The sequence below is a fragment of the Glycine max genome, chromosome 20 (assembly GCF_000004515.6).
Source record: "Glycine max cultivar Williams 82 chromosome 20, Glycine_max_v4.0, whole genome shotgun sequence".
In the NCBI taxonomy this organism is placed as follows: Eukaryota; Viridiplantae; Streptophyta; class Magnoliopsida; order Fabales; family Fabaceae; genus Glycine; species Glycine max.
The window spans coordinates 44,441,555-44,454,739 of NC_038256.2; the positions used below are offsets into that span (position 1 = coordinate 44,441,555).

The following is a 13,185-nucleotide window of genomic DNA, read 5'->3' on the forward strand; positions in this document are numbered from 1 at the left end:
AATATTACATTAAAATGATAACTAACAAATCCTTCTGGTTGATTTGAGTGATAATAAATTCAGTTTTCTTAAATAAAATCTCAATTTTAAATATTGTGGAGAAAAATATATAGTTGAGAGTCAATTGAATTTTTTAACAAAAATTAATTATTTTCAAAACTAATAAATATTTCACATCATGATGATAAAAAAATATTTTATGTTTAAAAAATTGGTTTAATTATACTTTTTGTTCGGAAAGTTTTATAATATTACAAATTTTATTCTCAATTTTTTATTTATTTTTGCCTCACTTTATAAAATATCACCAATTTTGTTCTCACATAGAAAACCATCACAATTAAAAAATTCAGTGGCAAATTCTATTTTAAGTCGTCACAATTAAGATCATTTTGTGATATTTTTATATTAACTGTGGCAAATTTTTTTACATGACGGCAAAATTTGTCTTTTTTAAAGGGCACAGTTCACAACATTATGAAAAATTGCAATTAAATCTTTCATTTTTGTTCCCCATGCATTGTAATTGTGTAAATTCCATCTGTCTGGAATTCCAACTGAGCAAATTGAATTGTATACGTATGACAATGATGTGATTTTTATTTTTCCATCAACTTTTCATTAAATAGTTAACAACAAATTTTATTGATGTTCACTAGATGGTGATGAGACAATTAATATATTGCCTAACACATATGTTGACATGATTTAATTTCATTTTTTATTGTCTCATAATCATGATATTAAATATATTAATAATATAATTAAATCATTTCAACACATGTATGAAACAATTCACCCATTGTTGCGTTATCAATACATAATCATCTAGTGTCATGTTGGTAAAAGTACATATATATATATGAAAGACCAAAATTATATAATTATATTAATAAAGGAATCAAAGGATAATTAAACCTAAAAACTTTCATCTCAAAAGTATGTTTGTAGGCAAAAGCAGTGTAAAATTCTTACTCATATTTTTTTATATTCTTTTTAGTCAAACATGTTTTAAAGAGTAAAAGCAATTTCGGTTTGAAATAACTACCATATTTTTTGTTCAGAATCACATCCACTCAACTCCAACTCATTTCTCGACCCATCATTTTTTCAAACTTGCTATAAATTTTATTGTTATTTGTCTTCTACCTGTTGGATGAAGGACCACTTTCATATTACATCTTTGAAAGTTTGTTTCTAGGTTTGCAGGTTGTTTTATAAAAAACGAGTTTGTATAAGCTGTTCCTTGAATTACAAATTTACAATTGTCCTTCATTGGCGTTTCATCGGCTTTCTTACCACTGGTGTAATTCTTTCTTTTTGTAATTCTTTTTTTTTCACGCTATTTTTTGTTTATAATTTTTTTGTTTTCAATTTTTTAAAAATTGTAAACAATTTTATTTATTTAATTAGTAAATAAATATTTTTAATTTTAGTTGTTACTAGTTTTATTTAAAATGTTGTATATTTTTCATGGTTTTATTTAATATGTTATATATTTTGTTAATATTTTTTATTTAAAATATATTATATATTTTTTAATATTTTTTCATTTAATATATTTTGTATATTTAAAATTTAGATAATCTTTTAATAATGTTATTGAATTTTATTTTTTTAAATGAAATATAAAGTAACTTAATGACATTTAATATATTTTTTATTTTAAATACTTAGATTTTAAAAACTAAATTTTAGTTTCAAATTGAAAAAATGCACCCTTATGGTTTCAAACTTTAATTTTTAAAATTTAAGCATTTAAAATAAAACAAATATTCAAAAAAATATTAAATATCATTAAGTTATTTTTATATTTCATTTAAAAAAATAAATTTCAATAACATTATTAAAAGATTATGTAAATTTTAAATATACAAAATATGTTAAATAAAACAATTTTAAAAAAATATAATATATTTTAAATAAAATAACATTAAAATTATATATAACATATTAAAAAATTAAAATTATTTATTTAGTATTTAAATAAATAAAATTGTTTACAATTTTAAAAAATTGAAAACAAAAAAATAAAATATAAAAATTAGCGTGAAAAAAAATTACGACTTTGAAGTCGTAATCCATTAAAAAAAATCTTACGACTTTAAAGTCGTAATAAAAAAATCTTACAACTTCAAAGTCCTAAAAAAAAATTAAAAAAATCTTACGACTTTGAAGTTGTAAAAAAAAATTACATTGAAGTTCTAAAATTATGTTCAGTATAAAAAAATTTAAGTCGTAATACCTATTACGACTTATCCATTTTGACAAATAATTTAAAAAGCATCCCATTTTGCAAAAAATTACACTCAATCGTTAAAAAAGCTCACATTCATCATAATACAAATATTATTTCTATACATCTATGGGTAATCAATAGACAACTAGTAGAAATCTAAAAACCACTTTATACAAAGTCATAACAAACAAGTGAGTTAAAAAATTAATTTCAATCCTACAATATACAACCTTGCATAGGACCATTACTTCACAAATATTTTCATATATTTTCATGTGAATTTGAAACATTACATCGAATCCTTACCAATACAAGATATATTTTGTTTAGCACTTAAAATTACTTCTTGTGAGTTCTTTTTGGGTGTTGCTAGGTGCACCCTACAATATTGTTGGTGCTCCCAACATTTTTTATTAATGTCCAAAATGCCCCTGACTTGTAAGTATGAAGTACAACATACGGATGTAGTTCATCTATATGATTTATACGGATGAACTACATCCGTAAACTTCAATTCGTACTTACGGATGTAGTTCATCCGTATAAAACATATGGATCAAGTTCATCCATATAAATACGGATGAACTACATCCGTAAGGTTCAATTTATACTTACAGATGTAGTTCATCCGTATAAAACATACAAATGAAGTTCATCTGATGATTTATACGGAGGCGTACTAAGATTTCCTCGGGCTAGACGAAGATTGACCCTCGAGTGCAAAGGCAGAAGGGAGCTTGACTACAAGACCCACCCGTCAAGCAGGGACGAAAGTCGACCTTAGTGATCTGACAGTGCCAAGTGGAAGGGTCGTCGTTCAACTGATAAAAGTTACTCTAGGGATGACAGGATGATCTTTCCTAAGAGCTCACATCGATGGGAAGGTTTGGCACCTCGATGTCGGCTTTTCGCCACCTGGGGGTTGTAGTATGTTCCAAGGGTTGGGTTGTTCGCTCATTAAAGCAATACGTGAGCTGGTTTCAGAACGCCGTGAGACAGTTCGGTCCATATCCGGTGTGGGCGTTAGAGCATTGAGAAGACTTCATTCGTATAAAGCACACAGATGAACTTGATCCGTATGTTTTATACGGATGAAGTTCATTCGTATAAACCAAACGGATGAAGTTCATCCGTATTGGTTTTTTGTTTTTCTTTAATTCCTTAAAGTTTTATTTTTTTAATTATTAATATGTTAAATTACTCATTTGTGCATTAAATTTTTTTTACTATTACAAAATTTAATATATATTAAATTTTGTAAAAGTAAATATTTTTTATTTATAAAAAAAAATATACGGATTAAGTAATTCGTATGAGTTATATCAAAATTAATTGTCACAAAATTTATTATTTAAATGTACATGAGCATTAAATATACATTAAAAATTTTAGTATTATGTATAACAACATTATTTATTTTATGATGTAATTGGTTCATTAGCTCAGTTAGTTAGAGTGTTGTGCTAAACTGCTAATAACCTGAAAGTCACACGAATTATTTGTTTTTAAATTTAAGTAAGGAGCATTTTTGTCCATTTATGTAATATGCTGGTGCACCAGCAATGGTGCTAGTACACCTAGCAACACCCGTCCTTTTTTATATCTTGAAGATTATATGGCTCTTCTAAAAACAATGTTATCATAATATTTTTTTTACTAGTTTCTAAACTTTTTTCGATTTCTAAACGTTAACTTTTTTTTTTACAGGACATATTTGAATATATATCTTAGTCATGTTTAAAATTTACATTCAAATCTTAATTTTATACCCACCAGAATCATGGTTCAGTCGAACTTCTGTCTCAACACACTCCATCAATCGTATCAAGAACATGTGGGATCAGCTCCAGAGACATTGCTCACGACGAATCTCTGCATACTCAATCCACTAGCACCCCTTTTCATCCTTTCAGTACTTAAAGGCTCATTGTTGTTAAGCTAGACCATTTTCATTTTCATACATCATGACCTGGAAAGCTTATAAGAACTTGCCAGACACTTAGTTATGTTGCTAAATTTCTCAATGATCTCAAACCTTGCCTAGCTCACCTCAATTATTGAGTAAGAAAAACCTCCGAAGTGCACAAGCTACAACCACTACTTTGTGAATTCAAATATGATGCCTTTCCATTCTCTTATCCATAATCGGAGCCAACAATTGACATTTCCATTCCCTCAAATGTACATTGGAACAAAATAGACGGGTATAAAATATGCATAGAAGGGTGCAAAACATCCAAAAGCATTTTTGCAGATGCTTCTCCTTTCCTTCGACAGAAAAATAAAGAATGTATTTATTACAAGTAGCCATATATTAACAAATTCCTTAAGTAACATAGTATCTCTTCATGAATGAGTCCCTGCTGAAATAATCATGGAAGAACATCAGAAGAAGTATAAGAAGAGTCTGCCAAATCTTCATCAAGAAGTTTCAATGAGCTTTTTAGCCTTGAAGGACCCAACATTGGATAGAAATATACAGAGTAATCAACATGTGTAGACATCTCAAAGGAAAGTATCAGGGCAGAACTAAGACCCTTGACACAAGAAATCTGCTGACCACACAGTTCTTCATTTCCTTTTTCCTGAACCAAGTGACAGGAGTTCAAAGCTCCTGAGTGTATCATCACGACCACCTCTTGTTGCCGAAGCCCGAGATAAAGATGTTTTGGATTCAAAACCAGGTTGAAGTCTCTGAGTTGTTGATAGTCGGCCACTGCTTAAGACCAGTCGGCTAGTACGGCTTTCACTTGGCTCACCAGAAGAGCTTGGCCGGCTGCTTGACAAGACAGGCTTTTTTGAAGAACTGCCATTACGAGAAGAGCTGCGAGGCCTCTCAGAATCAGCTTGCTGCAAAGGATAAGTGTTACATGACAAGAAGATTAAGTATAAGCAGTCCCATATTGAAGTTTGAGGGTAACCACCAATTCATAGAGAGAAAAAAATAATGACACAGATACTAACCACGTCTTTGGAAGATGGCACATCATCTGAAGACCTATGCCTAGAATGCTCACTTTGCAGAACAAGTCCAGAGCCATTCCTCCTTGCAAATGCCTCAACAGCACCTGAGAAACCCCCTAAAACATAGATGAAAATCTTTGGCTGAAGAAATCCTTTCTCATACAATTTGTAGAATTGAAATAATAAACTACTTTGTCGTGCACAATGTACAGACACATATTTTGAAAGGTGAAAATAATATCAGTTTCAAAACTGTTGGCAATTGAGACTTTTCCAAGCTGTTATTATAAAATATTTTAATGTCTCAGCAGTTTTTGTGGTTGCTTGTAAGTTTGTTTAAAGTTTGCTTGTGCTAAGAAAAAGCAACTTGTAGCTGTTGCTAATGATGCCTAGTTTTAGCTGGCCATAATTTGATGTTTATTTCACCCAATCAGGGACTTGCTAGTTTTCCTATTTAAGCTCTTGCTGTAACAAGTTCAAAGTGTGCAAAATGTGAGTTACAAATCTGAAATATATCATATCGGTTTTTGCTCCTCTCTTCTTTATATGTTTATATTTTTGCTGTCCTGATGTTCTGTTTCTGTTTTTTGAACAAAAACAAAATGAGAATGAAAGCACATAAAGATAAAAAATAATAAATAGAACTTTAAGGATTATTAATATACAGGACACCAAAACTATTTATCAGCATAGCAGTAATTGCTTAAAATGATAGATTTCAGATCTAACTGTAGCAGGATGAAACCTGAAGGCCGTTCTATTCTCTCTCCTGATTGTCCGGGGTTTATGACTGGTTTCCCACTTGGCTGTTGAAAATGCAGCAAAAAAATGATTAACAAGAACCTTTAATTTTCGCTAGAAATGCAATGAAACCACACTAGTTAAGTACTCACTCGGGCTCTAGAACTGGATCCAATTTGAGGATACTTCAGCATAGTCCAATCAAATACATAATCAAACTGATAACCTGTAAAAGCAAGATTTTCAAAGCCTAATAGAATTTCACTACTCATTAAGAAACATTAAAATTTATATATATGAAATTAACCTTCTCGGATGAATAGGTCCCGAAATAGTCTCTTAAGATAAGAATAATCAGGCTTATCTTCAAACCGCAACGTTCGGCAGTAGTGGAAGTATGATGTAAACTCCAATGGATATGACTTGCATAAGACCTATCTCAGAAACAAATACAATAAATTCTTTGCAACAGATAATATTGGAGTGTTAATTTATTGCACAACCAATTGTAGCCAGTTAAAGAAAAAACAATATACATGATGCAGAAAAATGCAAGCAGTGAACAAATTCTACTGACGACTAAATCAGCTCAGTAATCATCCTAAGATGAATAAAGCTTTTTCCATACATATTCTAATCATCAAAACATTCACATAAAAGCTGCTTGTGAGCAAGTAATAATACCTCTATTGGAGTAAGCATCTTCTTCTCACTTATCTTGTCATATTTTTGCTTTTTAGTGCCAGCTCTCAAGCCTTGCCATGGGAGACTGGAAAACAATTGCCAAACAATGTTAAAATACAATGATAAAGATTATTGCAGGAAAAAAAAATCAGCAGTCAACCAACCTTCCTCTCAAAAAATACATGAGCAAATATCCGAGAGATTCTAGATCATCTCTTCTGCTTTGTTCTGCAAGAATTATCAGAACAAGATATATTACGAACTTATGTCCATTTTTAGTTTAAAAAATTTAAGAAAACCTTAATGATTAGTGGGTGCAAGCCTGCAGCCAATAGCTTCACTCACCAACTCCCAAATGAGTATTAACACTTGCATACCGAGCAGTTCCAGTGAGATTTTTGTTTTCCCTGGAAAAGAAAAGTACAGTGATCATTCGTAAAAGGAAAGGAAGGAAGGAATGTGTACGCCAATAATTATTTCATATATTAAAATATACAGGTTCAGAGGAAGATACACGAGGACACAGGAGCAGGTTCAAGTTATAAAATATTATTTTGGATTTTGGTTCAGGTTCAAAACTAGTAAAACTCAAGCTGCACCTACCAGTTTAACCCCTAGCAAGCCAGTTAGCAATCCCAGGCCCATCACCACAACTATATGATAGGAGAGTTATGGATCTGAATTATTAGTGTTTGTGTAGTATGCTAGTATTGTTTAGACACTTAAGCATTTGTGTGACATTGTACTTTGTATATGTATACTCAAGGAATGAAATCAAAACAAGCTGCAGAGCCTGCCCAAACAAAATCTCCAATATTACCTGTATGGTATATGCTTATGAGTTTGAAGATCCCGATACTTTTTTGCCAGGCCATAATCAATTATGTATACCTGCAATGTATAAAAAAACCAGAAATTTTGAGAGAGAATTTCAGTCACTGATATTAAACAGTGGTAACTGCAATATAAAGTAAAACCAACTTAGTTTTGAATACATGACACCTGTCTAGCAGTAAGCAAATTCAAAGATACATTGTCAACTGAACTACTTTTTCCTTCTTTTTTTTTACCTTGGTGCAATAACTAATTGTGATGACTGATGATGCATGAATATTTGTGTAAAAGGAAAAAAAAAAGATTAATGAAGCCAAGGCAAAAAGATTAAAGGGTCTTGCATCAAAGAGAGAAATATGTTAAAAACCAAGAACTAAATATTTCACTCAAAATTAGAGACAAGAATATCAAACAATCAGTTATACAAGTGTTATGAAGACTTATACCAGCTACGTGAACAACGTTATATCGAAGAAGAGAAATTTTCAATGGTCCCTTGAAAAATAGAAATATCTGAATAAAATAATGCATTGTGAAAGTAGGAAAACTCCCATAAAAAAGGTTTACAATAGGAGGAATAAGGGGGAGACCAGTATATTAAAATCCTAGGGAATGGGTAACAGTAACGACAACCCAATTGACAATTAATCGTAAAAGTCAGAAGATAATGAATAGGCTTTGCTCGATAGATAATTAATTGTAACAGTCAGGAGAGAATAAATAGGGATCAACCAATAGACAATTATCTTTAACAGACTGGAGAGAATAAATAGGGAGCCTTATTTACATTTACAATATTCAAGTTCTTTAAAAAATAAATTTCATATCCTATGGCCACTAAACTAAGAATTTATTGCAATGTTGAAGTCTACATATATCCATAATGTGAAAGAAACCTTTGATCATAATCTTGAATCACAACTGAAACTACTTCAAAATACAAGTGAGATGTCATGCATAAACACCCTACCGGATAAGGCTAAATTCAAACAAATGTGGGATACACAATATACCTGATTTGCCTTGCGGCCTAAACCCATTAAAAAGTTGTCAGGCTTTATATCGCGATGCAGAAAACCCCGGGAGTGCATGTATTCAACTCTGTTTATCTAGGCGAGCCAAATAAAAGAAGAGAACATCAACTGTCTGTTTAAAGTGTAGTTTTCTTGAAATGAAAGTCATACTTACTAGCTGATCTGCCAGCATCAGAACTGTTTTCAGGGATAATTTTCTATTGCAATAGTTAAACAAGTCTTCAAGACTTGGCCCAAGGAGATCAATAACCATGACATTGTAGTCACCCTCAACTCCGAACCATTTTAGATGGGGTATACCAGCTTCAACAAAGAAAAGAAAGGAGATCATAAACTACTAATTTCACTTCGTGACAGTAAAGAAAATGAATGCATGTCTTTCCCACAAGAAAAGAAAAAAGAAAGGATGAAAGCTTACTTCCCCCTTGAAGAAGCATATATAGTTTTGATTCATAGTGAAGCTGTGGGTGCTTGGTCTTCACAGATTCCTGATTAACAAAGACAATTGGGGAGAAAAGGTAATAGTTAAACTTTGAAAGTTGAAAAAACTATCTTACAAATTGTCACTACTCAGGCTGTAAATTGTAAAATACAACAGATCCAAATATCTGTAATATAAGATGCTCTACAGAAAATAATCTAGAAAAATATAAGTCACAAAGTACAAAGCCTAGACTTGCACTAATGTTTTAAAGCAACCAAATATTGAGTTGAGACAACATCACAGCAACAGTTTTTGAAAAGATCAAGCTAATAAAATAAAATAAAAAGATTCTGGTCAAATAAGTGTGCATTTATATTGAAGCATGAAACAGCATGTCAAATCATGTATGCAGATCAAATCTTAGACTACAATAATTTATCTTTTCCTCATTTGCCAATATACCCACAAATACAGTCTGATAATCCTATGGGCATCTAAGGCATATTTTAGGCAGGGGCGATTGGTACATTATATATAATATATAATTATTGAAATAGTCTCTGATCAGTTATCACACCTAGTCACCTACTAAAAAGCATATGACCTTCCAATTTATTACTATCTCTCTATGGGATTTTCACTGCTGTCAGATGTCACAAAGGAATCTGCCAATCCCCTTTTAAGTTTTTCACCAGCAACATTTCCAACTCAACAGTTATCCTAAAAAGCCCTTTCTTCTCAGTAACACATGGTAAAAGAAGCAGGCACAATATCTGCAAATATTCCCCTAGGTCCTAGTTGAAGACCAAGCAACCATTAAGAAAACCCATGCCAATCACTTCTCTTCCACAACAAAAAAATACATCTATGCACTATGAAAAACAAAAACATTATAAAGACTTTCAAGCATTTAACAATCCCAAACACCCAATGTAACTCAATAATTGCACTCACCAGCTTCACAGCCACTTCCTCCCCACTTTGCACATTAACACCTGAAACAAATAAAAGCACCAGAAGATCAAAACTGGTGCAAAGTCCAAATACTAATGTTATAATGACAATACTCAATAAGGTGCATACCTAAGTAAAGCTCTCCAAACGATCCACTCCCAATCTTCCTCCCAAGCTTGAATTTTCCACCAATAACATGATCCATGATACAAGCCCAATCTCTTGATCCTTATTATATTACTAAAGCACTCAACTACACACCTCAATTAAAAAAAAAAAAACTTTGTTTGCCTAATCCGAGTAATTCATCAACGATTCACCTTTATTTACAGCACAATCTCAGATCCACAGAGATTTATCACTAACACAGAGATCCCAAAGTGCATTCAACAACTCAAAAGTTCAGGCTATGCTAACCCCAATACCTCAAAAATCAACAACAAATAAAAATTTGATCAGCAAAAATAAGATCAAAAACTAGAATCTACAAAACACCCATTGCTCGTTGAATCAAAGCACAAACGCGATTCTGGGGATCATTCAAAGAAACCCCTTCTTCCTCTTCTTCGGAGAAAAGAGATAAAATAGCGAAAAGGGTAGGACAAAAATCGGAGTAAGAGTGTGTAGATAAACTATATTGTGCTCTACAGCATCGAATACTGTGAAAAATTAGGAAAGTGTAGAAGGATGAAAGAAGAGGAATCTAATGGGTACGATAATCTCGGGCGAAGAGGGGTAATAAATTTGGCATCCACTTTCGGATCTGTCTTTGAGGACAGGGAGTGGATTTTGTAGGAAAAATTTCAGATTCGGAAAAAGAAAAGAAAAGAAAAGAAAGTGAGATGAGAGTGAGATAGAGAGAACATAGAAAGAAAGAAAGGCTAATGTAAGGTTAGAGGAGGAAGAAAATGAACGACTGTCCAAACTCAAGCTAGTGACACGATATTATATGTACTGTCCAAACTCAAGCTAGTGACACGATATTATATGATTATTTATTTATCTTTTAAATATTTTATTTTGTATACAAATAAGTATAAATTTTAAATAAAGGGTCTTGCATAAATCATTATAATATTATAAATGATAAATTTATCAATTAAAAAAATAATGATTAATTAGAAATTCGATTAGGAGATAAATAAAATTCGATCAATAATTATTTTTACCAATAAATAAACTTGTTATCATCTAAATGATTTAATTATAACTTTATTAGTATATTAACCACTTGTTAACAATATGTTATGGATATTTTTTATTCATTGATAATGTAAAAGAGTTTGCTTTAATAGTGAATATTTATTAAACTATTTTATTTGAATATATTTTTTGTGTAATTTTTTTACGTGATCAACCAATTAAAGAACGTGCATGATTTATAAGTTAATTTAGAGTGACTTTTAATTAATTATTACTATATAAGTTTTTTCACAATATATCAAAAGTAATCTCAAATCATATTTAAATATGTTAAAAATTGTTATGAATGTATATATTAATGTATACCGTATTTTAATATTTTTTAACAACCGCATTAAAAACATTGCTCAACATTTGCCTTGAATTAATGCATTAGAGATTTTGAATCATGTTTTATTATTTATTTTGTTTATACAATAAATACTAATAATATAATTTTTAATAAATTCTTTTGAATTCCTGTAAAAAAAAACTCTTTTGAACATATTTTCTACTATTAGTTTAAATTTATTGAAAATTACATTTTTCTTGGGCTCACTTCTTATTTAACAATTTTTTTATTTATAATTATTAATAAATTTTAACTAATAACAAAATATATATTAAAAGAAGTGTGTTACAAAGACTTCTCTTGTTTATGTTGTTCAAATACATGAAATGAGTGGGATGTAATCATTTTCCTATTTTTTTTAATATATGATTCAATGCAATAAATTGGAACATGTTAAAATATATTTTAAGTTGTATTTTTCTTTGATTTAAAATTCAAGATAAAGGTTTTTAGAAAAAAAAAACAAAAAACAAAAAAAGTAATACATGCTCAAAAATTTATATAACATCATTTTTTATGTCATCTCTTTCCGTTATTATGACATATAATAAATAGTGTGCAGGAGAAAAATAGATACAAAATATTATTATATGAATTGTTATACAAATATTTGTCAATCAGCTTGACAGCCAAATCTAAACTCTAACCTTGACATTGTTGCAATTAACCTTTTTCTGTTGGATGGTTGTTTGTATTAGTCGTCTTAGTCTTAGTGAAATCTTCATTCAAATAGAAAAGAGAACAAAACTTTTTTTTTATTATTTGGCTATGAACCTAAGATGTACTCCCATTACAAATAATACAATGAGCACTTCAATTATTTTATGTTTCCAAGCTTTGATACTACTTTTTTGGTTTATCTATTTGCGCCTTGTTTCCTTTGGACTTCAGACTGGGCTTGGATCCCATAGCTTTAATTATAAGAATACGAAGTGATTGATGTACATTTGTGGTAAAATGTGTTCAATTTGCTAATTAAATTACGTGGTTTATTCTATAGTACGCCATTTGCATTTACAATTGGTACATGATTGGTTGAGGAAAGAAAGTGAAAGGAAAGAAATAGAAATAAAAAAGAGATGATTTTATAAGTTATTTAGGAAAACAAATGAAAGAAAAGAAAAATAAATACGTATATAAAATATAAGTATGTAAAAGTAAGAATAATTTACTCTTTTATTTATAAATCACCCTTTCCGAATTCTTTCCTGTCCAAATTGGAAGGATTACAATTAAATACGAGAGTCTCGCAAAAAAAATAAAAAAATCCATCCTTTCGCCTAAAATGTACAAAACAGTGGATGGAAAAAAAAGTATCTTTTCCATCCTCCATTATCAATCCTTCCATATTCCATCATTCCAAATATACCACCTATCTTGATTTTTTTTTTTTATGAATACCTATCTTGATATTTGATACTAAACCAATCTGTCGTAATAATTATTTTATCTTGAAGAAATAATAAATAAGGAATTAATGTCGGATATCGAAACATTATGCAATCTGACATGCCATACAGCCTCGGTAGAAAAACAAAAATAAGAAAAGCCCGAAAAAGAAAATGTGGCATGCGATAAAGAAAATGAGCATAAGGATTTAATTTGTAAAAATTATACTTTTTGAAGTAAGATAAGAACGAAAATGTTACCTTACAAACTAATGAATCTCTACATGTGAGAATTGTACATCCTTGTCAGCACTTCAGCAGTAACTTAATTACAAGAAATAACTTGGATTCTCAACACATTGCAGCTTGATAAATGGTGAACAAAAGAA

At 30.3% G+C, this 13,185-nt stretch overlaps 1 protein-coding gene across 1 annotated transcript; it reads right to left on the reverse strand.

Annotated features, from left to right (window-relative positions):
- Positions 1-4,474: 4,474 nt before the first annotated feature.
- LOC100804897 (casein kinase 1-like protein 10) lies at positions 4,475-10,840 on the reverse strand. Its single transcript, XM_003556330.5, has 14 exons — positions 10,004-10,840; positions 9,875-9,915; positions 8,915-8,984; positions 8,651-8,799; positions 8,476-8,571; positions 7,449-7,519; positions 6,974-7,035; positions 6,793-6,856; positions 6,629-6,713; positions 6,252-6,378; positions 6,097-6,170; positions 5,949-6,009; positions 5,204-5,319; positions 4,475-5,089 (listed from the first exon to the last, which is right to left on the reverse strand). Exons 1-14 carry the CDS (start codon positions 10,077-10,079, stop codon positions 4,811-4,813), a joined length of 1,371 nt encoding a protein of 456 aa, XP_003556378.1. The 5' UTR covers positions 10,080-10,840; the 3' UTR covers positions 4,475-4,810.
- Positions 10,841-13,185: the final 2,345 nt, after the last annotated feature.

What these genes read in the sequence shown, in the direction of transcription:
- LOC100804897 (XM_003556330.5), bottom strand. Translation starts at nt 10,079, where the DNA reads ATGGATCATGTTATTGGTGGAAAATTCAAGCTTGGGAGGAAGATTGGG. An exon ending in TAGGCCGCAAGGCAAATCAG is followed by an intron (nt 7,520 to 8,475) that starts GTATATTGTGTA and finishes TATACATTGCAG; the next exon opens with GTATACATAATTGATTATGG. An exon ending in GATCCAGTTCTAGAGCCCGA is followed by an intron (nt 6,010 to 6,096) that starts GTGAGTACTTAA and finishes CATTTTCAACAG; the next exon opens with CCAAGTGGGAAACCAGTCAT.